The sequence below is a fragment of the Styela clava genome, chromosome 8 (assembly GCF_964204865.1).
Source record: "Styela clava chromosome 8, kaStyClav1.hap1.2, whole genome shotgun sequence".
In the NCBI taxonomy this organism is placed as follows: domain Eukaryota; kingdom Metazoa; phylum Chordata; class Ascidiacea; order Stolidobranchia; family Styelidae; genus Styela; species Styela clava.
In genome coordinates this window covers 21,221,543-21,248,593 of record NC_135257.1, presented here as the reverse complement: position 1 = coordinate 21,248,593, position 27,051 = coordinate 21,221,543, and the positions used below count along the sequence as shown (strand labels likewise).

The 27,051-nt window shown below is 35.4% G+C and overlaps 3 protein-coding genes across 6 annotated transcripts; all 3 read right to left on the bottom strand.

Moving 5' to 3' along the window:
* Positions 1-4,873: 4,873 nt before the first annotated feature.
* On the bottom strand, positions 4,874-12,578 carry LOC120325497 (uncharacterized). 3 transcript variants are annotated; one of them, XM_078115347.1, is made up of 7 exons: positions 12,363-12,578; positions 10,913-11,046; positions 10,091-10,187; positions 9,032-9,160; positions 7,870-8,007; positions 6,303-6,404; positions 4,874-5,865 (listed from the first exon to the last, which is right to left on the bottom strand). In XM_078115347.1, the coding sequence occupies exons 1-7, from the start codon at positions 12,438-12,440 to the stop codon at positions 5,494-5,496; spliced, it is 1,050 nt and encodes a 349-aa protein (XP_077971473.1). In that variant the 5' UTR covers positions 12,441-12,578; the 3' UTR covers positions 4,874-5,493. The 3 variants fall into 3 exon arrangements, with proteins under 3 accessions (XP_077971473.1, XP_077971470.1, XP_077971472.1); XM_078115344.1 differs by having other exon boundaries at positions 7,861-8,007; positions 12,363-12,576; XM_078115346.1 differs by having other exon boundaries at positions 7,861-8,007; positions 12,372-12,573.
* A 1,934-nt stretch (positions 12,579-14,512) lies between these two features.
* On the bottom strand, positions 14,513-19,848 carry LOC120329984 (uncharacterized). 2 transcript variants are annotated; one of them, XM_078115563.1, is made up of 8 exons: positions 19,551-19,848; positions 19,036-19,122; positions 18,748-18,852; positions 18,111-18,194; positions 17,244-17,327; positions 16,689-16,814; positions 15,959-16,185; positions 14,513-15,057 (listed from the first exon to the last, which is right to left on the bottom strand). In XM_078115563.1, exons 1-8 carry the CDS (start codon positions 19,810-19,812, stop codon positions 14,881-14,883), a joined length of 1,152 nt encoding a protein of 383 aa, XP_077971689.1. In that variant the 5' UTR covers positions 19,813-19,848; the 3' UTR covers positions 14,513-14,880. The 2 variants fall into 2 exon arrangements, with proteins under 2 accessions (XP_077971689.1, XP_077971690.1); XM_078115564.1 differs by lacking the exon at positions 18,111-18,194.
* Positions 19,849-22,030: 2,182 nt separating this feature from the next.
* LOC120325372 (uncharacterized) lies at positions 22,031-26,796 on the bottom strand. Its single transcript, XM_078115650.1, has 7 exons — positions 26,697-26,796; positions 26,363-26,467; positions 25,839-25,922; positions 25,244-25,369; positions 24,664-24,890; positions 23,460-23,553; positions 22,031-22,836 (listed from the first exon to the last, which is right to left on the bottom strand). The coding sequence occupies exons 1-7, from the start codon at positions 26,794-26,796 to the stop codon at positions 22,739-22,741; spliced, it is 834 nt and encodes a 277-aa protein (XP_077971776.1). The 3' UTR covers positions 22,031-22,738.
* Positions 26,797-27,051: the final 255 nt, after the last annotated feature.

The following is a 27,051-nucleotide window of genomic DNA, read 5'->3' as shown; positions in this document are numbered from 1 at the left end:
TTGGCAGCTCTGGCTTTTGTTCCCATTAACGAGGTTGAAAATCATTTTCCCAAATGCTAACCCCACCAAAATCATTGTTGATTTTGAAATAGCAGCTATCAATGCATTCCATGCACAATTTCCTCTGGCCGATATTAAAGGATGTTATTTTCACCTGTCACAAGCTATAATTCGAAAAGTTGGTTCTATCGGATTAAAAGAGAAGTTTGAATGTTTACCCTCTTTCAATCTGAAAATTAGAAGTTTGGCAGCTCTGGCTTTTGTTCCCATTAACGAGGTTGCCGAAGTCTTCACCTTGCTTTGCGACACCTTCGAAGATTCGCCCGAATGCAATCAACTTTTGCAATATTTTGAATCTACCTACATTCGTGAACCTCAAGTGGGTTCACGTCCAAGAGAAGCAAGATTTCCCCCTCGATTGTGGAACTATGCCAAAGAGATTGAAATGATGCCTTCGGCCCCAAGAACAACAAACGCTGTAGAAGGATTTCACAACGCCTTACAAGGAATGTTCCGATGCAAACATCCGAGTATATGGGGTTTGCTGAATGGCCTACGAAAAGACATTGCGGTCCACAAACTGACTGCGGCAAATGCTCATGTAGGAGTTACGACCCACCAAAGATCAAAGTATGTACAACTTGCTGTTAGGTTGTCAGTTAAAGTTTTTTCATATGGAACTGAAACCGACAAGCTGAGGTATCTCCATTCAATAGATCAAATGCAGTCTATTTGATTTTGACTTTGATCGTGATATCGTAAAATTTCGTTTATCGTCATTATTTTGATTTGTTGTTTAACTATTGTATCATAATTGATAAATTCCTATTTTGTAAAACGTCCTTAGCTACTCTAACTCAAAATTGATCGCCCATTCGACACAAATTTGTGAGTGATAACTTTATTGAGATATTAAAATAAATGTAATCCGTAACCTATGACGTCGTTTGTAAATTGCAATATCATATTTAACAGACCCTATATGCTGAATATGTTCGATTTACTCTAAATAGTGTAAACAGCAAAAACCATTTTTGGCCACGATAATGATTTTAAAACTTCTTCACTTTCGAATATTCAACATATTTACATGACTTACGATTTCTATGTATAGTTTTGTTCTGACATTCTAATGAAACAATACTTCAATAAAACTGGCATTTGGCTATGAACATGTTGTTACAAAAATGGCATAGTTTCATTATCTTAATTTCATATTTTCTTAGAAACGAAGAATCTGTGCGTTTATTTATTTATATACAGACAATAGTATTCAATTTATAGATTGATTTTAGGAAAAATGGCAAAACCTGATTTGAGACAACACTCATTTTCAACAGTAAAGCGTGGTCGTGTATGCATATATATAACAATTTTGTAAGCATGCTAGCAAGAAAACATGAAGTGGCCACAGAGCTCCCAAATCTCATGCTGGGCGGGATATTATAGTAGGCGTTTTCGGTGCAATAATTTCAGAACAAATTTATAAGAGTTGACCACTAAAAATATTACTGTAAAGCTAGTTTTAGTAAGACCCTCATTTGAGACTTCATTGGTCTGTGAGATATTTGTTCCGTATTAGCCCTGGTTTCAGGTATTTCAACGAAATACCGCTTTCTAGGTCATCGTCTGTTTTGGAGATCGCGGCTAACGAATGAGAAAAGGATTTACAAATGTCAATGTAAAGAAAACAGCAAAAGAAAAGACCTTGGCAGAACAATGTTGTTTATATCGTTAAGAGACGTTTATCCCTCGGACTACAATGACACTCAAAAATGCTCGCTTCGTAGAAGCGGGTAAATGCATATACACCAAAACTAACTACAAGTGAAACAGTGTTGAAATTTAGAATATTGAGCTTGCGCCTGTAACATGAAAATTATTTGCGACTGGAAATTGCCGTTGGGGCAAACATTTTTTGTGCAAATGTGCGTGGGTTCAAATGTACGCGAGTTCAAATATAATATATGTTGGTTCAAATATACGCGGGTTCAAATGTCCGTGGGTTCAAATGTACGCGGGTTCAAATATACGTGGGTTCAAATGTCTGTGAGTGGAAATATACATGGGTTCAAATGTCCGCGGGTGCAAATGTTCGTGGGTTCAAATGTACATGGGTTCAAATGTCCGCGGGTGCAAATGTCCAGGGTGCGAATGTTCGTGGGTTCAAATGTACATGGGTTCAAATGTCCGCAGGTGCAAATGTACATGGGTTCAAATGTACGCGGGTTCAAATGTCTGTGGGTGGAAATATACAAGGGTTCAAATGTCCGCGGGTGCAAATGTTCGTGGGTTCAAATGTACATGGGTTCAAATGTCCGCGGGTGCAAATGTCCAGGGTTCAAATGTACGCGGGTGCAAACGTACACGGGTTCAAATGTCCGCGGGTGCAAATGTACATGGGTTCAAATGTACGCGGGTGCAAACGTACACGGGTTCAAATGTCCGCGGGTTCAATCTATATGCGGGTGCTAAAATCCATGGGTGGAAATGTATGGGTTCAAGTGTCCGTAGGTGCAAATGTTCATAGGTGCAATAGTATACAGGTGCAATTGTTCTGGGTTCAAATTACGGGTTCAGATGTACGGGTTCAAATGTACGCGGGTTCAAAGATAATGGAACCCATGTCTCTATTTGAATGCATGTGTAATGTAATACGTATGTCTTACGTTTGTTCCTAATGCGTATACGTTAGTTCGCTCCTTCTGTCGTATGACGCTCCTTCCTACGTTGGTACGTCATTGTCCCGTATTTTCAATTGTTTGTTTATTCATTATATTCACTTCGTATATTATCTATCTGAACACTTGCAATACACAAGTGCACCGTTGGATCAATGTTAATATTTGTGATCGCTTCATTTTGTATACAGGGACTACAAAAAAGCTGAGTATTATGACAGTACAATATTCCAAAGTCAGTTCAATGGTCGTTTGTATGTTTATTTGCCTCAAATATGTAACGGTATCTGCATAATAAATAAACGGTATAAGAGAGACGGGATACATGTTCATGACCTTACTGGCCTAGGACACAGATGTGCGACATGCACCCCAACAAGTATAACTGCAGTTTAGGACTGCTGTGTTTTAGCAGGACAACAGACATGAAATATACAAATAAAACTTTTGTACAATACACAAGGCAAAGAGGTACGGCGCAACGATGATATGTACAATTGTCAGTTTATGTTTCAGCGAGGAAGACGATATTTTCTATATGTCGATCGCCGTCGCCTTTAAACCCGCTACGTTACACATGGAGTGCATTGATTTTTGCTCCCCTATATTGGAATACCTTTTTTTTCACTTGTAAATAATAAATATGATGACCGTACATTTGAACCGGTATATCCGCGGGTTTAATCTATATGCGTGTGCTAAAATCCGTGGGTTAGGGTAAGTAGGGGTTCAAATATCCGTAAAAAATAAAATTTCCACATAGTATGCAGGTGCAATTGTCGTGGGTTCAAATGTAATGGAACCCTTCAATATACAGCCCATAAGTAACTAAAAAAACGAAATACTTTCCGTAAATTGCTGGTAGACGTCTCGTGCGAGGTTGTACACTTCCATGTTATTGCGCCCCACTAATTTTGTTTGATTCAGTATATTTTTGGTCAGGCAGGTTAAAACTAACAACAAGAGTTAGATAATATTTGACAAATAAACATATGTTAGCATTGCGGGTTAGAGTAAAAGGCAACACTGCCACTTCAGAGATAAAAATAAATAGAAAACCTACGACTTACCCAATTGCAAGGACTGCATGGATGATCGATGTTGCACACTGCGTTCCTGCTGAAACTTTTTGTGCAACAGAATAATCTAATTCTACGCATTGTGCGGAGTTACATTACATCCATATTCCTTGTTTAAACGTCATCACAACGCCCAGTAGGCGGGAACCATGGTATATTCCCAACAGGTATCGCCATTAGCCCTTTTCTGGTGACTGTTATCAGAACAAGGACCAACACGGCAACACGCTTCGCCGAACAATGATTTTGATGTCATAATCGCGACATTCAAGGTTGCCACATTTATCAACCAAAATTTTTAATTCCAGAATGCGAATTTTGTGTCTATTGTTCATCAAGTCAGGGGATATCAGAGTGTAGTAGTACAGGTCACAAAAAGTTACCGAGACATCGTATCGTTCTCTGTTTATATGCGGTCCTATTTTACACTTCATCTTCTTATGCTTTTTTCGAAGCAAGTCGAGGGTGGGTGTTGTAAAAATGGCATTTTTCTGTATCATGCATATCAATTTTTGCGTAGCTTTTCAGACCCCTCAGAATCTTGAAAACCCACCAGCACCTGCTAGCTTTTACAGTTATATGGCATTTTTTTTTCACTGGAACGAGGGTCGCGTTTTCAACTCCCTGGACCCGAAAGTAGGAATTTCAATATTGATGAACGAATCAGGCTTTCTTCTAAAAAGAATTAGGTATCACCAAAAGTTCTTTCCAGTATATTAGAAGGACAGCGCTTTAGAAGTATGGCGCACAACCTGATAACCCTAACCGGGTACACATACTACGTTCAGGCTGTGCGCCATCTTGGTACACGCACTTCTGAAGCACCAGAAGGACTAGTGTACGCCACAGCTTTTGATCCTGTGCTTGGAGTCAAATTTTTACAAATGAATTTTGTTTGAGAAATCCTTTAAATTGCTGCGAATAATCAATCTACCCACAACCAAATATGAATTGAGAAGTCATGGGCATTTCATCACTTGACTGGCAAGCATACATGAAGGCTTACCAAGTGAACATTTAGTTTCTAAAATTATCTTTTTCCTGAAAAGAACTTAATTTCCTTTTAGAGGGTGATCAAGGATTTCCCGCCACATTCATAAGAAACACAGAAAGCAATAATGAACGCTCATTTCTTTTTAAAAACACAGTGTACAAATAAAAACAATTTCGAATTAAGGACAAAAGTCTGGCAGTGTCAGAGTTCCATATCATGCATTAAAAAATGTCAAAGTCACAGTAAGGGACAAATCCAGCACAAGGACTGGAAAAGATCTCAGCGCACCGATGGTGGTAAAACGAAATTAAACTAATTGAAACAACGCCAAAAAAAACAATTTAAAAACCTCGCAATAAATCATAAGTGGATTTAAAGGAGGAATACTTTAATCCAAAAACAGAAAAAAACTCTAGTTTTAGTGGACAACTTCAAAAGAATCCACCTGCTTTTCACCGGGAAAGATAACAGTATGTGGTAATTCACACTTTTATTAAAGCCTTAAAAGATATATTGAGTAGGGGATGGCTTTCCGTGGTAGCGGTGAAAGGCTAAGTTAGAATTCCGGGCCACAGTGCCATTTTGGTAATATCGCTTCAAGGCGGTTCCATCAGGTACCAATCAATTGGGTCAAGTTAACGACCAACGCAGCCATAGGCATTGGCTCATTCAGATCTTTGAGTTGAGTGAGTAGAAATATGGAGTTACCAACAAGTAAATGAAGTCTTGTACTCATCGTCTATAAACCGCCTGGTATTGCTTCCCCACCAGATTCAGAATCATTATCTGGGCTGAGATTAGAATTAGTTTTAACCGAACACTCAGCATCAGATTCATAGTTTTGATCTAATTCCTTTGGTATATCCAATGTTTCACCAGATGCTTGTTGAGACTTTGGTGGCAGTCTTTGATCAATGTCCTTATTGTCATCAAAGTTTTGCCCAGGGTTTGAAACTGAAGGGTCTAATTCCTTTGGCATATCAACCTTTTCATCCAATGCTTGCTGTGATTCTGGAAACCCTTCTGATTCGATGTCCTTGTTTTCATCTAGGTTCAGTTCTGGGTCCAGAATTGGAGGGTTGTTTTCATCGCTTGGCTCTGATTTTTCATCCTAGGAAGGAAATATATATATATTTACATTTACTTTTCCTTACTGTCAGTTATTTTCATGAGTGTTTTAACATGTTCACCAGGGGCATAGCCAAGAATTTTAAAAAAGGGTTCTAAAATGTATAATTGCAAAGTTAGATCATACCTAGCGGCCAGCAGAACCAAATTAGCTTTTGTCACATTTTTGTAACGGTTTAGTTCTGACAGCCGAACCTGAAAATGGGAATAAGACCTAAAGTCAAACCCACAACAGATAAAGCTTTGAAAAACAGACCAAAAGATATAGCTTTGAAACCAGTACCAATAGACGGCCCCTCGTCAAGAATAACAGAATACCAGGAAAGCTCATTTCTAAACTGCAAAACTTGACATAAAATATTTTAGTTTTACTATGGTGACATGTATAAAATGGAAAAATTCAGAAAGATTAGCACCCACTTCTTTGTCAGCATCATCACTTTGTGTAGGATATGAAACTGAAATATCTTTTTCATCAAAAACTTCATTTTCTTCGTCAGTCTCATCGTCTGAGCTTTCGTCCTAAAATAAAATTATAAACTTCATTGTGAAAAAGTTTTGGTAATCACTAAAATGTGATAGCTTATGTTGAATGAGGCCTGGGGTGAATTACAAAGACTTGGGGAGTACAAAGACACAATCTGTGACTCGACTATAGAGTAGGATACCATAACTTTGGACACGACAGGACCCTGAGTTGAATGACACTCGACATTCGACTCTCAAGTTGGGAGTGCAAAAAATCAACTTTTGACTTGGGTCGAAGAGTACAATAACACAACTTGGGAATTACAAGTTGCGACGCAGTATGACTCATCGGTGACTCTACTCGATCGGGAGCGCAGTCACTCGACCTGTGAGTGTAATGAATCGACTTGGGACCTGTGACATGACACTCTGGGGAGTGCAATGACTCGACTCTATCAGGAGTACAGTGCGTCAGTGACTACTTGATTGGGAGGGCAGTCACTAGACTTGTGAGTGCCATGACTAGACTTATGACTCGAGAGTACAATGGCACAAATCAGGACCCCTGACTAGACTTGGGGTGTACAATACCTTGACCTGCAACAGGACACTCTGGAGTGCAGTGACTCGACTCAAGACCCCTGGACTGCAGTGACTCGACTTGGGAGTCTAACTCTAGGATTTAATGAGACTCTGATTTGACTGGTGAACCAGTGTTTCAGAAACTTGTACCGATCACTGTTATTTATTAGTGCAGCGGTTCCCAAAATATGCGCCAGGTTGTCAAGTACGTCGCGATAATTAACAGAATTGTGCTACACATAACTAAAATATAATTGGATACTTTACATATTGTATTCGCTATAAATGTTTTATTGTTTCTTATTTTAAATGCTGTGTATATAAATCAATAAATTTATTTAACCTTTTTATGTCGTCTACTTTCTGTTACGCAGGGTCTACCTCTATTGTTACGTAAGTAACAACAGAGATAGACACTACTTGCTGCAATTCATGAGCTGCAGTTTATTCATCTGCTGAATCGAGTTTAGTGAACATGAGTGATTTTTTTAGCATTTCAAAGAGAAATGAGGAAGAAAAGTTGACTTTTTGCATTTATCTCTTAAGCTACATGTTCAAAAACTTCAAAAGTACACACATTAACGATCACAAAATTGAGTTTTACTTGAAAGCAGAATTTTTTCTGTGTAAATGCGCCGTGAGTTTTTCCCCATGATAATTTGGTGCCGCATGAACAAAAAGTTTGGAAACCGCTGCCCTGCATTAGTTCATTTCTGAAATTCTTCAGACACACCTATTAGTTACACCATACAATATTACCGAAAATTTCTGGAAAACCGTCTTAATCTTCTAAAACGCCACAAAGAAAGCATAGGATGCTAACATCTAACCATTCCAATGCCCTCGTTCTACATTAGCCCAAATATACTGAAATTACCGTTTCAAAACAAAAATGGAAGGCAAGAAACAAATATAGAATAAGTTATACCTCACTCACAGCAACATTGCAATCTTTTCCTAATTCTTCGAGTACTGTTGCCAGATATTCAGCATGTTTTGCAGTCTCCTTCAGTTCTGAAACTTCTGTTCGTAATTCCAGGATTGTTTCATCTTTTGCCCTGATTTCATCTGCAAGCTGTGAAAAAAGAGATTATCATCACTAGGAAATCCTTGAAAAAAAAATTGAATTTTTCTCATTTAATTTGTGATATATCAGAAATAGTAAACTAATCACAACCTTATTCTCTACTATATATTCTTTAAACCAAGGGTGTGCAACCTATGGCTCGCAGGAAAAAACGACACACAAGGGAAAATTGTGCGGTCCATGGACAAGTGCCAATTTTGAATTGTTTGCTGCGCACGAAAAGAGTTTTAAATGTAGTTCAATCAGGTACATGCAAATATTTCCAATCCCTTAGTGTTGCAAATCTTTTACTGGATGCTTTTACCAGATAACGTTACAATGCCCTAACCGCTGGCTTGAAAACTTTTGTGTCTGCAACTATTAGAAAGTCTATGTTAAATGGAGGTACGGCCCGCGGTTTCGCCCAGTTATTTGCATCTATCCTGCATGTATTAAAGGTTGTCTACCTCTGCTTTAAACTAATACACATTTACTACGGATACATATAATTTGTGAAATCTATATTTATAAAAAAAATATTTTTTTTCAGTATATATATACGGAATAGAGAATCATTGTTTTTCATTGTTTATGCCTATATTCAGGCACAGCGACACCTCACCAATATACATATCTGCTGAATCTTCTGACACAGTAGTACTGAGTTTACAAGTACATGAATGACCATGCAGAAATCAGAGTTAGCTTTCCCCTTATTCACTATTTTAATTATGTATAACTAATACCAAGCCTGACATGGGACTGGTAACCGGAAGAGATGCCATGGTTCGCCATATTATGCTCCTTTAGTATGCAAACCAGGATGGCGGACACCGGAACGTAGTATGTGTACCAAGTTACAGCATAATTTTATTCCAATTTTTTTCGTTTTAGTTCTATTACGAGTTCGGGAACTAGCCAAGTTGACTCCTGTAGTACTTGTACCTGAAATTATGGCCTAACCATAACGTGGTACACACACTACTTTTCAGTGTCCGCCATCTTGATTCGCATACTACCATTAATGTCAAACCTCTTTATTTTCTTTCAAAGCAGATTCCAGTCCTTTCCTTCTTTCTTCAGCTAATAATTCCCAATATTTTTCAGGAGCTTCTTCTGAACACATCATACTGAATGCATCATCTTCATTGTTAGATGTTTTCTTAAATAATGAAAAATATAAAAACTTGAAATAGCTTTCAAAATATTTCAAGCCTAATTAGAATTATTCTAAAACAGTTATTAGACATGCATTCACATGAATAAATTAAACAAAAACCTAAACTTGGAAGATTTATGCTATTTGACATTTTCTATTCGTTGGGTCTAGGGAAGTAGTTCTCAAACGGGGAAGCGTAGACAACTTTTTGAGAAATGTGAAGCAAATTAAAAATATTTGTTCGATTTGATCTTGCCCGCCTTATTTTGGATATTTAAGTTCCATTCAGTATTTCCAATGTGTTTTCTGGATAAAACATACTTTCGCCTTACTTTGTGTTATTTGTAGTTTATTGTTAGCTAGTTATTTTTGAGGTGGGATACGAGACTTGACAAATTCTAAAAATGGGGCGCGGCTTAAAAAGTTTGAGAACCACTGGTCTAGGGCAGGGGTACTCAACTGGCGGACCGCGGTGCAAATCCGGACCTTTCGAGTATTGGATTTGGACCGCACCTAATTATTTATTTTGGATCATTAGCCCCACTTTTTGAATTTCCTATTATAAAATGACTTTCATAGTTTTGAATATATACGAAAAGAACTATACCGCCATAATAAACAATTTTAATTTGCTACTAATCATTAGTCGGTCGAGGAAGTGCTCGTTTAAGGATGCTGAAATATCAGTTCTGGAAAGACCGGACCCAAATAATTTTGAAGTTTTGTTTGTGGACCTTCGATAAAAATAGTTGAGTAGCCCTGGTCTAGGGCATTGGTTCTTGAACCTGTATTTTCAGAATTCAACGATGTTTCCAAGATAATCAATTACAAATAATTTCTAAAAATCATTTTTAATCATTATAATTCATCCAGGACTTATGTTGATGCAGCGCTGCTGTTTTACCCATGCTTCGTTAGAACAATAGATTTTACCTTTTTGGTATTCTTATTATTTTCATCGAAAATGGTCATCACATTTTTAGATTTTTCTTTTAAACCTTCTTTATAATAGGTTTTTATAGATGTTTGTCTAAAAATAAAAATCATATTAACATATACCGTATTTTAAAAATAAGAATGGATTTGGGCAAAGTTTTTTAAATGAGGGAAGTCGAAAATGAATAGAACAAATTCAAAAATATTTGGTATTGAAATTATTGAATCTAATACCTCCATATGAATCTGCAAAAATCTGAAAATCAATTTATCCACTGTTTAGTTCACTCACTTTTTTGCACAACAAAATTTATATTTATTGAATATACACAGATTTCTACATGTTCCTTGTTACTTGACACCCCATATGAAAATATTTACTTAGAATATGTTTAGTATAATGGGAAAACATAAAATTCAAAAACTCTATTAAGTTTGTTGCATGAGACTTGTTATTTATCTAAGAGTTGTCTAAGTCTATGTTTTGGGTGCCGCTGCTAGATAACCAACTTTGGTTCCCCACTGCTTCCCTTCTCCAGTAAAATTATGTTCTTGAATTTTTGCTTATTTTTTGCATCATTCATTATTTTACTGGTTGGAAAAAATAAACTTGACTATGAGAGTAGTGAGTGACCAAATACCTAGATGAAAATGACATTTAGCATTTGGTTCATTGAATTCTGGGATCTGTTTGTTTTAGTATCATCCGGATCCCCAAGAGACTGAAAACCAATTCTTGGTAGATATCATTGACTGCTTGTACAGGGTCGTAGCGAACAGCATAAATGAGCGTTGTAAAATAATGGTACTAAATCATACTTTTTTATTGCTCCCTTATTGGTTGACTTTGATGAAAATAAAGATTTTGTTTTTGGCAGCATGAAGGAATCAACGGTTCGCCGTTTTGATGCATTCTCTGGGTTAGTAGATGAAAACGCTTCTTCTGAAGATCTCTAAATAGTTAGAAATTTTTGGTTATATAACTGAAAAAGGGAATAAAAATAGGGTATAGCTAAGTAAACGACGAAATGATTAAATAATGCCAAACAAAAAGGTGAAATTAAAAATAAAGCCTATATTTTTAATAGGTTTTTTGAATAAAAGTTTGTCTGGCGCGGAACAATATATTTTGCTCGGCATGAGACATATTGCACCTGATTAGTTCAATATATATGTTCATTTTAACTAAAAGTGTCTGTCAAGAATTTTATTCAGAGAAAACATAAAAATTTCATATCACAATTTTGTTTGGCGCTATTTCAGTATTTTGGTAGTTATATTGTATACTTCGCTAGACCCTAAAAATATATGAAAAAATATATATATAATAGAATATCAAACAGTACCCTGGTAATATTATAGCAGAAATGACAATATCATGATATTAGGGTTTCTACTGGCAACTGGTAGGGTATATATTATTCTGTATTCATCGATCATACGATAGATAATAAAAGTTAAGTTGATTTCGACTTGATTTCCATAATCAGCATAAAAGGCAATAAAATGATTGATGAAAACAAATAAATAAAAACGAATTATGAAATCAGGAGAGCAAACAAAACCTTGAATAAGGTTCGAAACGTACAGAATATAGGATGGAAGGTTTTGTCAAAAAGAAAAAGAAGTGGTATGAATTAGTACCAGTGTCAACCAACTCCGTAACAGTCCGACAGTCTGGCACACTATCCAAATTCCAAGAATGTTCCGTCATTTGGTTCAAAAAAACAAACACTCCATGTGTCTCACAAACGAGGGATGCCTGGCACAACGGCAGATGCGTCATGCTTGTCTCGATAATAATCTAAATTTATCCCGGCTAACCATGACCACAGCACATGACCAAAATTGCTGTTTTTTGCTAGAAACTCTCAAATGCCAGAATGCCACAGTGAAAAATTTTTCCTTTGGTAAATCGGATTATTTTTTTCCAGAGAAATTCAATGATGACGTTTTTAGATTGTGCTTCTTTGTAGTTTTTTGCGCAACTCCATTTTACTGTATTTTTACCAATATTGAGAGACAACAATTTCCAGACGTCCTCGAAAGGAGGGGCATTTGTTCAGCGGCGAAACAGGATTCTTTAAAACGAGACAATGTCTCTCGATCTGTACAGTGTGTCGTACTCACACAGTACCGGTACCGCAGTGGTATTGGACTGCAGTCTGTGCCATACCTGCATACGGTACAGGTACTGCTATACACGTACGTGCTCATGCGTTGGCACTGTAAATTTAGATCAAACTAGTCTACAACTAACTTAACTTACAGAACCCACCTTTCTCCGAGGTGACATGTTTTCTTTGGAACTCAAATTGGCAAGAATTCTTGAATGTGACGACATCATTTTGAGGCTTCAACTTCACAATAAATAAAACGTTTGTAAATAAAAATGCAACTGGCAATATTTGGAAACTAATACGTAAAAGGCAGCCAACAATAAGAGCGCAGGCCACTGAAATGAAAATCTAAAAAGAAAGGGCATATAACAAATTGAAAAGTCCGGGAAAAAGGATTGCTACAGCGAATTTTTTCTTATGGTTGAATGATTTTTATCTTTGAAGATGGGATTTGGATATTTATCCCGGGGGAGAGAAAAACCAATAAGACGGCTAACGGAATGGCGAATCACGGCTCTCGTCCGGTTACCAGTGCTGGTCGGGTATGGGATTAGTTAGTAATTTGTTTCGGAAGCATGGACTTGATGGTGGACCACCAGCGATTACGTGAACCACCTTACGGCGGCGAGGAGTCCAGCAATCCACAAGGCTGCGCCAAGAAGATCAGATAGACGAATTACATTTTTGATTCATTTACAAAAAAAGAAACAATAAACAAAAAAGAGAAAGGCGAAGAACCTTGAAAGTGAACAAAACCTAAAAAATAAGTTTATAACGTAATAAACGCGTTCACGTTCAAGGTTAAAGGTCTTTTTCTATTTTTTTCCTTGGTATTAAAAATTGCTTTTCTTATTAACTACTGGATCAATTGCTTTGAAACTTTCAGTGGTGAAAGATTGAATTTTTCGTTCGAAGGTTATTACTTTTATCTATTTAAAAACTATGTGTCCTCTTTGTGATACACTTCAAAATTGTGTGTGGCGATCTCTTCGTAATTTATAGAAATTGCTGTACTTTGATCGAAGCAATGGCTGCAATGTATTCTTTTACTGTCGTTTTGTTCTTTATTATTAAACTTAGCGCAAAAATATCCTAACAGAAACGCGATTAAAGCAAAACTCTCAAATTGTCAAATAACTTTACATCTGACAATTTCTCAATCTACAGCAGATTAGCTTATGGATTACCGATATCAAAACTAATAAACTATCATCAGCATCACATTAAATCGGTTTTAACCTCTTTTATATATGTAGAACGATTGATGCAATTATATCCTGTTTACAGATGTCGCTGTTGGGCCATCTAATACGCCATAATCATTGTTGTATCTCGCGGTTTATTCCGAATTTCATGATGTTCTTACTTTGTATGACTGACTTTAATTAGGTAAATGTCTAATATCTTATGATTATGATTATTATGGCATCCTGTATTTTTTTTTTAAACTTTGTTGTTCTTTTTTGTATGACTGAGTCTAATTAAATATAAGTATATTTTGATTTTCTCACAAAAAAATCGTACACAAAACACAAACAATGAACACACAGAAGATTGGGAAAATCGGGGAAACTAGCAAAACCTATAAAGTTTTACATGGAAATATACATGCGCCAGTTTACCCACATTCAACACACAAACATATATATATTCAAAATAAAAAATACACGAACGGGTATCGTTCGGGCGTCAAACACAAATACTCGTGGGTCCCAATTATTAAATACACTTTGATAGGATGGAATGCATGGCTATGGTATGTGTATCAAAACAGTGCTTTTCCTACAAAAATATGGAAGAAAAACACTCGTTGAAGTAAAATGGTGATGCCTTAGTTCAATTTCATTGCAAAAATAACACAGTGACAAAAAATTGTTACTAAAAAAACTTTTTTGTCACTGTGTTAAAAAAAATTGAACTACATTAAGTGAATGTTTAGGTAATGTTCCAAAGTCATTGTGGCATCTGCAGTTGGTATTCTTTTTGTTGTCCTTTTTTATATGATTGTGTAAAGTTAAGTAAATGTTTAATATTGAGTTGTTCGGTTGCTAGGCCTATTTCTGCTGCTTCAATGCAGCTACAAGGTGTCGTTGACTGGATGACTCTTCAAGTCTTTCGCGACCCCTCGTCTATTGCAACATGCCGATATTCGTTTTTGTACTCTGTTATATATGTACTTTTGATTTATTTCATATCGTATATTGGTTTTGCATGGCGAAAATGAATATATGAATCTGAATCTGCAATAGGCTATTATTATTCGTCTCCTGTTTACACGTGACATTCTATCGATTTACAATAGGTTCAAAGACTCCAGAGAACAACAATAATATTACACAGAAGCTGAATTTATTTCGATTTAATATGGCAAGTTTGTATTTATAACACTGAATGTTTCAAACTCAATTTGAATCAATTATTTAAATCTTCGAATTTAATATATTTATATTGTGCATAATTCTACACAGTTTAGTCAGCAATAGAAAACAATCTGACAAATAAAATTTGTGAAAATTAGTGTTTAATAAATTTTTGACCAGTATTGACAAGCCCATGACAAGTCATTAATTTAAATACAAATTGTATAAATTTTAAATTTAAAACCGATGATTTACATTTTACTGATTATAGATCCAGAAAAGAAAATACAAACAAGAAGATGCTTCTTTAAATCTGGATCTCACAGATAACTCCATCAAGCTTCCAGTCAGGTTCACCATTTCTCATCCCTTGATATTGATCATTTGCTCTCGCATTAACACCCAGAAAAACATTTGTGTATTCAATTGTTGGAAAACCTGGATGCCATTTTTGAAAGGAATTTGCAGGTGTGACGCGTAGAGTCTGAGAAAAAAGAGATTTGTTGAAGAATATTAGTGTAAGCTCAAGCCTGACCAATGAAATGGCCACCAAATAAAACACCATGCCCATGCTACTGACCTACTGGGAGTTGTTTGTAAAACAATGACCATAAAGTCCCTTTACAATTTCAATTTTGGTATGAAGTCAGTTCTCAATATATCTTAATCAGGTTTGTTGTTTTTTAATCAGTAATTGTTTAAGTGTTTTTACTTCATTTACTACATCTGTGAGGGCCAGAGACTTTATGGACACCCTATAAATTAAACATTCTGTTGCTCTAAAATTAAAGTAGTCACAAGTGGATTAGATATGTGAATGGTATTGAAATGACTTCCAACGTACTCGAATTCAAAAAAGGGTATAAACGTTCGTTATCATTTTGTACAAAATATGGGAAATAATTTCTACAGTTTCTTCTTGTGTATAATGTGCAAAAAAACGTAAATTACATAAATAAAAAATAAATTATGAAATAACTACTTCGTAGCTCAGAATGAAAACGATATGAAACATCAAAGCAGTGTGGAATAAAGCGGAGGTGACTTTGTAAGAAATCCACTGGCTGTTTGGAAATTGGAAGTTGATGCAGATAGGCCACTGCATCTAAGACCACGTAAGACCTAAAACTAAAAATATCGATACTCCCGCTAGTGTGTGTACTGTGTACCAGTTTAGGATTAGACCATAAATTTTCTTTATTTTAGTTCTATTATGAGTTTGGGGACTGTCTATGTTGAGTATCCCCCTACCCATAGACTTCTGTCCCTTTACACAACTGGATGTAAAATAGGCGAACAAAATTAGTTACCTCCATTTTGGTACACACACTTCTGAAGCGCCAAAATATCCTAGTCATATAAAAAGAGAAGCCATAAGTTACTACCTTTGGATTGACAAAAAGTCTTATCCATATATAAATCTCACGGCTTCCAGCTGGAACTTTCTTTCTAAAGAAATTCACAATTGCATTGTACGATTCTTCATCTTTAGGCAAACCCACGTTTGCATTACGATACTTGCAAATATCCACCGCTTCTCTGTAGGTGATTTCCAATTTATCTTGCATCCAAGCGAAATAACACATATTTCCAAACTTCACAGTGCAGTATCCTGAAAATTAACAATTGCAGATTTGAAAATGAAATTTTGGCAATGGTAGTAATTCCAATAAATGGTTAAAATCTTTGAATGTGCAAAAAACTGTGAGACTCAGAAACTGTAAAAACAACCAAAAATCTTGCAAACACGTGGGAAAACACTGAAAATCATCAAAAAAAAAAACTAATGACAACCGCAAAAAAAACACACAAAAAAAAAACAACCCACCGAAGACCTTGCGATAACGTACAAAAACACTAAAAATAGCGTGAAATACAAGATAACGCCTAAAAAAAAACGCTGAAATATTTTGAAATCAAACAAGCCGACGTAAACTTACTTAAACAATTACTGATTAAAAGACAACAAACCGGGTTAAAATATATTTAGAACGAACTTCATACCAAAATTCAACTTGTAAAGGGAATTTATGGACACAATTTTAATGTCATTAATCGTATTAATGTCGGTAACATAGAAATGAAAGATGAATGGAAATTTAGGAAAAAAATTACCTGGGGAAGGAGTTGGTCTCAATGTTGTTGGATACGTTGTCGCTGCCCTGGTGATCGGCCTTGTTGTAGGTCCAAGACGCTGGAACCTCTCCATTGCAGCATATTTTTGTTCAATTCGTGATATTGCTGAATATAATATTATTCGAATGATTTATTAGATACAACTCTATAACTACAACATAGTACAATGAATGGACTCTTCTAGAGCAGTTTGGAAGCCGCGCCTTTTTATAGAATTTGTCAAGTCTCGCGTCCCGACGCAATAATAACTAGCTATCAATAAACTACAAATAACAGAAAGTAAGGCAAAGTATGTTTTATTCAAAAAAACAAAAACAAAAAAAAAACGGGCGGTCAAGATTAAATCTAACAACTATTTTCTATTTAATTATGGTTACGCTCCTTCAAAAAATTGTCTACGCCCCCATTGTGGGGCGCGCCTCACTGTTCTAGAGCATTTCAATTCCTACGAAGATAGTAGAAAATATTATTTATGCGATGCTCTAAATTGAACTTGTCTTGCTTCGGGTGCAGAAAACTATCGATTGATTTTACCTTCGGTCATCTCATTGTTTGTTTTCATTTGTTCATCCATTTCTTTTTCCAACTGTTTATTTTTTTCTTGTATTTCAACCAAATCTAAAAATATGAATAGCATTCAGTAGTAGCTTGGAATAAAAATATTAATATCGATAGTTATTTTTCGCTTTGTACTTTAATAATGTTGTTACTGGAATACCTCAAACAAAGCATATAATTACATAGGCATGGCCAGGGGTGAGTCGAGGGGGCTGAACCATGCCTTCCTCTCCCGCAACAAAATTTTCAACATTTTTCAATGCAAATTGCGGCATTTGTATTGATACATAAATTCTTACGCCTTTTCAAACATTATTTTTCTATATTCCTAAACGATATACTGACTTTCTTTGACTTGCTAGCAATAATCCTTTTACCAAATGAACCAACTGAAATAGATAAAAATGCGCGCTTGTATACCCTGTATAACTTTGAGAGCGAAGAAAGTCTGGGAAGAGATATTGTTTAAATGTCAGTGGCTGCTTTTATCCAGCTTCGTTCGAAAGAAAAAAGAACGAGTAAACTTATTTACGTCATTATGCGAAAAATTGGGCGCATGTTCACTAAACGACATAAGTACTGCTATTTGTCGTGGCACGTATGCGTCAGTACGACCTCATAATCACATCAAAGAGCTTGTCAGAGTATCGCCCAAAATGACGTAGATGTGATGACGTAGTCGTGTGGGGTTAGGAATAACATAATATAAAAGTAGAATGGGACTAGAAGTACTTACGTCGTTTTGTAAACATGGCCCCCAAAATGTGCCCTTTCCCCAATTTGGAGCTGGCTACACACGATCATATAAAATAGCAGCAGCTAAAATTATTTGGTCTATTTTACCTATCTTTGTCTGAAAATTTATTTTCTTCTGTCCGTTCAATTCTGCTACCAACACTTTATTCATTTCTTGAACTCCGACCAAATCTAACAAAACAAATATTCAGAATGCTGAAAAAAATGCTTAAAAAACAATTCTGGCAAACTGAAATTGCAGGTTTCATCTATATAACGTTGCTTTCATAGTTTTTGTTGTATATATAGGGTGTCCATAAAGTCTTAAAATTTCTTAAAATGGCAAAGGGAATTTATCGATATGCTATATTGTTTTGGCCCTCACAGATGTATTAAATGAAGTAAAAATACTTGAACAGTTACTGAATAAAAAGCAACAAACCTGGTTAAGATGTATTGAGAACTGGTTTCATGACAAAATTGAAATTGTAAAGGGACATTACGGGCGCACTTTATATATTCATAATGTAATTTTGCAATTAAAATTAGGGAAAACAAAAACGAGAAAAATAAAATTGAACGTAGAACGTTCGGGATAATTTCAATATAAAAAGTTTCAACCCCTTCAATGACGTCGGGTTATTGTTGGTGGTGAACACCATTAAAGGTAATAATTTTACTTTCTCTATTTTAATATGTTTCAAGTTTTCACAAGATACACCATTGTCGTAATATGTCGACCAACCTTTCTTCAGTTTTTTCATTTCTTCAGACTGCTCTATCGCTTTTGTTTGAAGATTGCTAATTTCCTTTGCTTGTTCTTCAATTTTGTTGTTAGAGTTGCGACTTTCTGGTGAAAAGTTCAAGTACTTTAGTTTTTTAGATGAAATAACTCAAAATCGGGATCGGGAGATTTCCGGTCAGTTTTTTCTGTCAATAAACTCCAGTATATTTAAAAAATGTACACAAAGAATATTTACGAAGAAATTTATTACCAAGAAAATCTTGACTATATAAAAAGTCTGATTCTAACCGTCCTTTCCAAAACCGTCAATGTTTTTCATTTTATCATCGATGTTTTCTTCCAGTTCTTTCAAGTCTGATTTGATACTTCCGATATCTGAGAATGTATATAATGATTGAAGAGAGCTGTGACTAAGTCAATTCCTTTCTAGCTTTCACAAATGTTGGGCAACTCAAATCAACTGGGTAAAAAAAGGCTGAAGCCAAGGACCTCAAAGTCTTTAGTAAATATTTTAACATTTTGAAGACATTTTGAGGTCAAAATTCATTCAGCTTAGAATTATACAAAATTGAAATTAGTTATTTATATTATCAGCTAAATCCTTTTTTTCACAAATATTCTTAGTTTAAAATATTTAAAATCAAATTCGTTTAAACTAGGCAAAATTAAAACAAAATTGCCATCAACTCAATCAATTCCATTATGGTTCTTATTTTTCAAGACTGTGTGTAGAGTCTAAATTTTCTGAATTGGGATATTTCGTTTTCAAGTGTTTAGAATTATTGAATGAAGAAAATACTTGCCTAAAATATTTCTCGATACTAAAGGAAAGAGATTGACAGTATTCTGAGTTGATACCGCATTCTTAGATTTGCATGTAATCGGAAACTCTTTGTCATGCAGATGTTCATCAATGTTGAAACCTGGACTGCCCCACTCTACAGCAACCGGATCACATTGTGCAATCTCACAACCAGGCTTGGGTGAGCAGTGAAACACTGTTTCATCTTGACACCAGGATGAAGTGATGACGTAGATCAAGATAAAAATGATTGTTGTTTCCATCTCGAGGTTTCAGTGTAGTTAAGTATTAACTGAATCAAAAAAAGTTTGTTCCTATTTATTTCTATATACAAAATGCACAAATTTAAATAATTTGCAAAATATTTCTTCAAACTAATAATGGTATTGATTTTTCAAGAAAATTCCAATTTGAATTTGAGTTTATTGATTATGTTGATTTAAAATAAAATCCTAAAAATTTAAAATGGCCTGCAATAAATACGAAGCTAAATTTATATTTATTAGATTTCTAAGATCACTAAATAACTTAACGCCTAAGAACTTCTTATTATAAGGCTGATCAGCTCATATGCAATGACTTCTGTCTAAATTATCTAGCGCTATTTTCTATCAACCAGAAATCTACATACAACAAACTATACTGTTATAATTCCATCGCGTCGCTTTTACGCCTAAAAATTTACCGCAGTCGAATATTTATTTATAGAAGCGTACGCGCAGTCGCGGCGTTTATCTTTATCTGATTATTGGTTTTGCCCGACAGTAAGACGTTAATTATAGGATAATCAGTGACATCGCAGATTTAATGTTTGTTTTTGCAATATTATAGTTTTAAAAATTGGCAATTAGTTTTAGAATACAAACTTAATATCTGCTATATGTAACCTATGGTAGTAATTCTCAAACTTTTTGAGACCCCCCATCTTTTTAGAATTCGTCAAGCCTCGCGATCTCCTCAAAATAACTAACAATAAGATACAAACAAAAAATAGTTAAAGCGAAAGTATGTTTGTTCAAAAACACGTTGAAAATACGTGGATAAAACGTAAATATCCAAAAAAAAAGGAAATGTAAATATCCAAAAGAAGACGAACAAGATCAAATCTAACCAATTATTTTCAATTTTAATTGCTTCACGCCCCTTCAAAAATTGTCTACGCCCCTATTGTGTTGCGCGACCCACTGTTTGAGAACCAATGCTCTCTTTCTCTCACTCTCTCTCTCTCTCACTCTCTCTCTCTCTCTCTCTCTCTCTCTCTCTCTTACTATATATATATATATATATATGCTTAATGTGTTCGGCAAGACAACACATGCTAGTGAGGCAAGCAAATTGGAGATGATGAATCAGTAGACAAGGAGAATCTGCCAAAATAGTTTTTGCTTTTTGTGGTGTCAATCGACAAAACTTATATCGAACTTACTTATCATTTTATTCTAATTATTGGTAATTTTATATTTGGTATTGAAATGTTGCTTGATAGTAATTTTAAACGTTGAAAGTAACACAGCAAAAAGCTTGACAGCATTTGTTTTGCATAGAGCCACGCCACTATTCTAAGAACTCGTTGATGACAAACCAGAGCAGATTTCTTCTTTTAAAGTGAGAAAATAATGTTTTATGTAAAAGTTGTTTTATAGAGTTAGTACCTGATTAGTGAGTTAGTGAAATTAAACAACATTTATTATTTCTGATTTGGGTCGCTTAAAAAAAGGTTGCGCGCCCACCGTTTGAAAAACACTGCATTAGATTCAAGCTTACGGCGAGTTCATTATTGCTGTGACGGCATGCTATCTTTGCGACTTGTGTGAACAACGATGGCTAAGTGTACATCAATTTTTGTCGCTCCAGAAGTATGTGTACCAATATGGCAATATTAACTTTGTTAAGGGACTAAAATCTATGGGCAGGGGGTATATTCATTTGGCTAACACAGACAGTCCCAAACTCGTAATAGAACTAAAATAAAAAAAAATCCGAACAAAATTATGGTCTAACCTTAACCTGGTACACGTACTACGACAGTACCCAACCTTCTAATACGAGGTCGTTTCGTTAACAATATTATCAATATTCGTTAACAAACGTTATAAACTAACGTTTACAATAAATATGTGTGTCATCCACAGTTTTTTGTCATGTTCTCCCAATGCTTCATGTTTGTTTGCTGATGAAACTTTTTTTGCATTGCGTTGGGGGAAAAATCGAAGTGTAGATGTATTGCAAGTGAAATAAGACAACAGCAATCATTTATGTGGCCATGAAAGTTGTATCGCACGGTCATACGACGTTCGTACGGCGAAACACATGTCGGATAGTCCAACAAAGAGAATAATTGGTGAACCCATGGACCCATTGTGTGCAGAGGAAAACTTGAAATTAAATATATGTTGTTTTCCAAAGTTTCTGAAAAAATCACGAAATAAGAAAACGTAGAATACATAGAAGCTGAATAGCTGATAGCTGAAGCTGATAGAAGCTGAATTTATTTCAAGTCATTGGAACTCTATAATAACGCAAATGTAGCACACAGATCTCTGAATTTCACACAAAGTAATACTTTAAGAAATCAAAGTAATTAGATCAGTTATACAAAACAACATCACAAATAATTTTCACTGGTATACACCGTGTTTCCCCGAACACAAGACAGAGTCTTATTTCAATTTTCTTCCTAAAAACAACACTTGGGCCTATTTTGAGGGGATGTCTTTTATTTTCATTTATCGAAAACATAATTACAAAGTAGAGAATTAGGAGATTTCGAAAATATATAAAATATGAAAATCGATATCCATTTACTTATGAATAACACGTTTTTATTTAAAATAAGTGCTAAACATAAATTATCAATAATTTGAAACGCGTAGAAGAGATTCCTTGCCATCGACCAGGTCAAAAAAATAATGCACTGTCAATTGAGTCTTATTTTAAGAGGAGGGCTTATGATGATATCATTTCAAAATTCAGGCTAGATCTTATTTTCAGGGACACGCGGTAGTTATAAGGATGTGTCAGAATTTTTGTATTTTCAATCAATTTCTAAGAGAGTTTTTGACATCGGATAATTTATCCATTATTGCTCTTTTATTTATTTAAAGTTAGAATTCAATGATATTAGTCAATATAGAAGTCAATATTGTACTTCAGAACAGCTTGAGAGAGACCAAATGCAACAGTGAGACGTTACGTCTGGCTCTCACAAAGAACTCCATTATTCTCCCAGTCAGGCTGAACATTCCACATCCCTTGGTAAACATCATTCGGGTTGGATTGAACACTAATCAGTAATCAGTAATCAGTAATTTATTTTATCACCAAGAAATACACACTGTACATACAGAACGAGATAAGAAAAGAGAGGAAAATAATGCATTTCAGGGTGAAAGGGGACGCGATAAACCAGCATTGGTTATCGAGCAACGACACCTATGAATAGTCTAACATTGGGTTATACAAGAACAAAAATCGAACTAAATACAGTACTAAAGTGAGGAGTCGGACGCCAAAATACTAACATTGGCAGAAATATGTTCAAAAAGACCGGATATTTCCGGACTCACTAAGCAAACGACTCCGAACGCCGACTGGCAGATAACCATGACAACTACGGCACAAATACGGTAACGTCTAAGTGACTGGAGCACCATATTGCAAGCTGAGTTGGACGGTACCGGCACTGTGCTGATGCATGGTTCATAAAGGCTGGGGACGAATTTGTACACGAGGATAATATGAAGAGAGAAAAAAGAATAAAATGTATCTACAGGTTTGGGCAACGGATTAAGGGATCACTAAACCAGGTAATTGCATTGAGTTACATTACTTACAAATAGTCATTTTGTGTGGCATAAATATAACTAATTTCAGAATTTTAAATCACAACGGTTCTGAAGGACGGTTCTAAGATGAACATTTGTCCTTTCTTTATATTTATTTCCTGTAGATGGTAAATCTGGATACCATTTAATGAATGAATCCCCGGGTGTGACGTCACGGGTCTGAAAAAAGAATGAATATATGGCGTTCATCACGAGATCATGTATGGAAATCGATATAGAGAATAACCGTTCATTTTTCATTTTAATTCTAAATATATAATATTTGAGGCTTCATGCCTGGTAAATCGCATGGCAACTTTCATTCAGTCTTTCATTCGTTAGTAATTAAACTACAACTACCCATGCGGCTAGACCACGGGAGAGCCATGTTTTTACAGCGAGGGCCAAAAATTTGGCCCACCTAGATTGGCGGGCCATGTGAGTGTGATGTAAATGTTATATTTTATGAACAATATTTACAGTGTTACAAAAGCAAAGGTGAAAAACAATAAGCCTCGTGCTAAAACTAAGTTTATCAAATTCCTTGAGCTAATATTTGGCTGAAACACCAAAATTTGGTTTCACTCTGGCTGTGGCAGAATCAGGCGGGCCAAATTGAAGGACCCAACGGGTCAGATTTGGCCCGCGGGCCGTAGTTTGCCCCCTCCCCCCTGGGCTAGACCATTTGTTCGATACTATCACACTCTTCACTTACTATTTTTAAAATTTCTATTTAGTTCAGTGCTACTCTGGTATTATAATTCAAATTGACTTTTACAAAAGGACCTGCACCTTTTCTGGAGAATTCTGACACTTATTTATAACTGTTTATTATTCCAGTGTTATTTATAGTGTTATTTTATTGGTAAATTTAAAATACCATTGTGTTTAATCAATTCATGTTGAACAAAGTAAAAACAGTACACCTAGAGTAAATGTAACCAATTTAGGGTTAGGCCATAATTTCATTCCGATTTGTCCATTATTGTAGTTCTATTACCAGTCGGGGACTGTCTGTGTTAGCCAAGTGAATATACCCCCTGCCCGCAGGCTCAGTCTCTCCACACAACTTGATGTAAAGTAAGCGAACAAAATTAGTTACCTCAATATTGATACGAATACTTCTGGAGCACCGTAAAAATACCCTGTGTCCACCCGGGACTTTTCTTGTTCGGTGGAAGGTTTGTGGTCATTTTTGTGTCTAGCATTGTGGCCCACCCCCAACTGTTCGGTGGCCCTCTTGAATGGCAATGCCCCTGGTTTGGAATCGCTGATTTACAAGACACTAACCATTGGATCAAAGTGCATTCCTGTCCATATCCGAATCCATGGATCTCCCTTTGGGATTTTCGTCTTCAAAAACTTCATAATCTCATTGTAAGATTCTTCATCTCGAATCCAACCAACATCTGCGTTACGTTTTTTACAGAGCTCTACTGCTTTGTAGTAATTGACACCATTTTTACCAGGGCTCACAGCAAAATAACAAACATTTCCAATTTTCAATTCGCAGTTATCTGGAGGATAATATATGCATATTTAGGAATCAATTAATTTAAGCAGTTTATTTCTTCAATAATCACCAGGTACTTTGTAGCAATATTTCAATATTTTCAAATCAAATTATCCGACTTAACTGTCGTGTTTGGACAAAGTCTAACATATGAAGCCTATGTTGTTCCTAGTTTCAGTAATGCAGATGACTATCTTAAAACATTTATCACTCACTAACATTACTCAAATCCATCGAATGCAGAAATTGAGGCCTAAACCTAACCTGGTACACATACTACGGAAGTGCCGAAATACCTATAATCACTCTCTCGTGTCAATCATTTACAAATAGGATGATATTAAAATACAAATTCACCTTGAGAACGAGTTGGTTTCAATGTTGTTTTGGTATTTATTGTTGGTCGGGTGATCTGTCTCGATCCGGGTTGGCGTTTCTGAGGCTTCTTTGTTACAGCGAGTTTTCGTTCAATCCGTGATATTGCTTAATGAATCAAAATCGTTAGATATCATTAACACATGAAAGCTAAACGCATTTCGATGTTTGTAATATGGTAGATGTTCCTCTTTCTTTCTAATTTTAGAAATATATTGTGGATGTATAATTTGTATAAACGAACGTATAAATATGACAAGCAATTATAATTTTTAGGAAGGATAATGTCTGTTTGATGAGTTTTCTGAAATAAATCCATTCCTTCAATTTAGAGAAAATGACATGCTTATCTGAGCACTGTACATCATCATATTCGAAAAGCATGAATTAACTTAGGAATGATTTGAGCGCGGCATTGATTCATCATTCATTTTTACTTATTTCGCAAACAATAAAATAGCATGTAAGTCACGCTTCTCGTTTTCCACTTTCTCGAACTATCAAAATGTTTATACGCATTTATAAAACTGCCTTAAATCAAATTAAATAACGTAAAATACTACCCAACAGCCATTACCTTTTTTCATTTCGTCGTTGGTTTTCTTTTGTTTATCCAATTCTTCTAACAACTTGCTATTAATTTCTTGTACTTCAACCAAATCTAAATAAAAGGAATATATTTCAAATCGCCGACAGCAACACTTGAAACAAAATATAGACCGGTACACTGAAATAGCAGGTTACCTACCATAGACGTTGCTTTAAGCCTTATTTATTTAGATTTTAGATCACAAATAAAAAATTGCTCTTGAAACTAATCAGACTCTCGTTCTAATTCTGCACATGCAAACATTATAATTTTATTCATGGGCGCAGTTGTTCTTGATTGCAATTTATATGCGGGTGCTAAAATCTGCGGGTGCAAATGTATGGGTGCAATTGCTCGGGGGTGCAAATGTCCCGAGGGTGCAAAAGAGTATGCATGTACAAATGTTTATGGGTACAAATGTTTCTTGATTACAATCTGTACGTGGGAGCCACAATCTGCAGGTTCAATTGTTCTGTGTGCAAACATACTGGAACCTTTTTTTATTCACTTACCTTTCTCCAGCTTTTTGATCTCAGTAGACTGTTCTTTCGTTTCTCCCAATAGATAGGTAATTTTAGTAGATTGCTCTTTAATTTTTTGGCGAGATTCACGATTTTCTGAAAAAGGGAACAAAAAAAAATTAATTTTCACTATCTCTGAGAACACTTAAAGCTTTCGTAAAACACGGTCTAATTATAACGTACTGTAATTATAAATTTGAATTTTTATGATTTTATTATTATATAATATCGTAATATATAATACATGATGGCTTAACGAAGAAAAGTTTATAACGACATGTCCATTCACAGGACAACAATTCGAAAGTATGAAACATATGCTTGCCTAAGATATTCCCGGAAACAAGAGAATGCAGGATGGCAGTATTAGGAGTTTGCAACGCATTTTTAGGTTTGCATGTAATCGGAAATTCTTTGTTGTTCATAAGTTCATTAATATGGAAACATGGCCTGCCCTATCGTTCATCAACCGGGTCACATTGTGCAACCTGGTCTGAGAGAGCAGTGAAACACTGATTTATCTTGACCCAGGATAAAGTTATGACGTAGAATAAGATAAAAACTATCGAAATTTTCATCTCGATGTTTCAGGGTATTTGAGTAAAAATTGAATGAATGTCGGCTGTTTTTTGCCACAGGATAAAAGTTTGTAATGCAATGAACATTGCCACCAGCAAGTA

Excerpts from the sequence above, each read along its gene's own strand:
- LOC120325497 (XM_078115344.1), bottom strand. The coding sequence starts at position 12,440 with ATGATGTCGTCACATTCAAGAATTCTTGCCAATTTGAGTTCCAAAGAA. Across the intron at positions 6,405-7,860 it reads GCAATGTTGCTGTGAGTGAG|GACGAAAGCTCAGACGATGA; the intron begins GTATAACTTATT and ends ATTTTATTTTAG. Across the intron at positions 5,866-6,302 it reads GTGATGATGCTGACAAAGAA|GATGAAAAATCAGAGCCAAG; the intron begins GTGGGTGCTAAT and ends TTTCCTTCCTAG.
- LOC120329984 (XM_078115563.1), bottom strand. The coding sequence starts at position 19,812 with ATGGAAACAACAATCATTTTTATCTTGATCTACGTCATCACTTCATCC. Across the intron at positions 17,328-18,110 it reads AAATTTTCAGACAAAGATAG|ATTTGGTTGAAATACAAGAA; the intron begins GTAAAATAGACC and ends TCATATTTTTAG. Across the intron at positions 16,186-16,688 it reads GAGACCAACTCCTTCCCCAG|GATACTGCACTGTGAAGTTT; the intron begins GTAATTTTTTTC and ends GTTAATTTTCAG.
- LOC120325372 (XM_078115650.1), bottom strand. The coding sequence starts at position 26,796 with ATGAACAACAAAGAATTTCCGATTACATGCAAACCTAAAAATGCGTTG. Across the intron at positions 25,370-25,838 it reads CAACGACGAAATGAAAAAAG|CAATATCACGGATTGAACGA; the intron begins GTAATGGCTGTT and ends TGATTCATTAAG. Across the intron at positions 24,891-25,243 it reads GAAACCAACTCGTTCTCAAG|ATAACTGCGAATTGAAAATT; the intron begins GTGAATTTGTAT and ends ATTATCCTCCAG.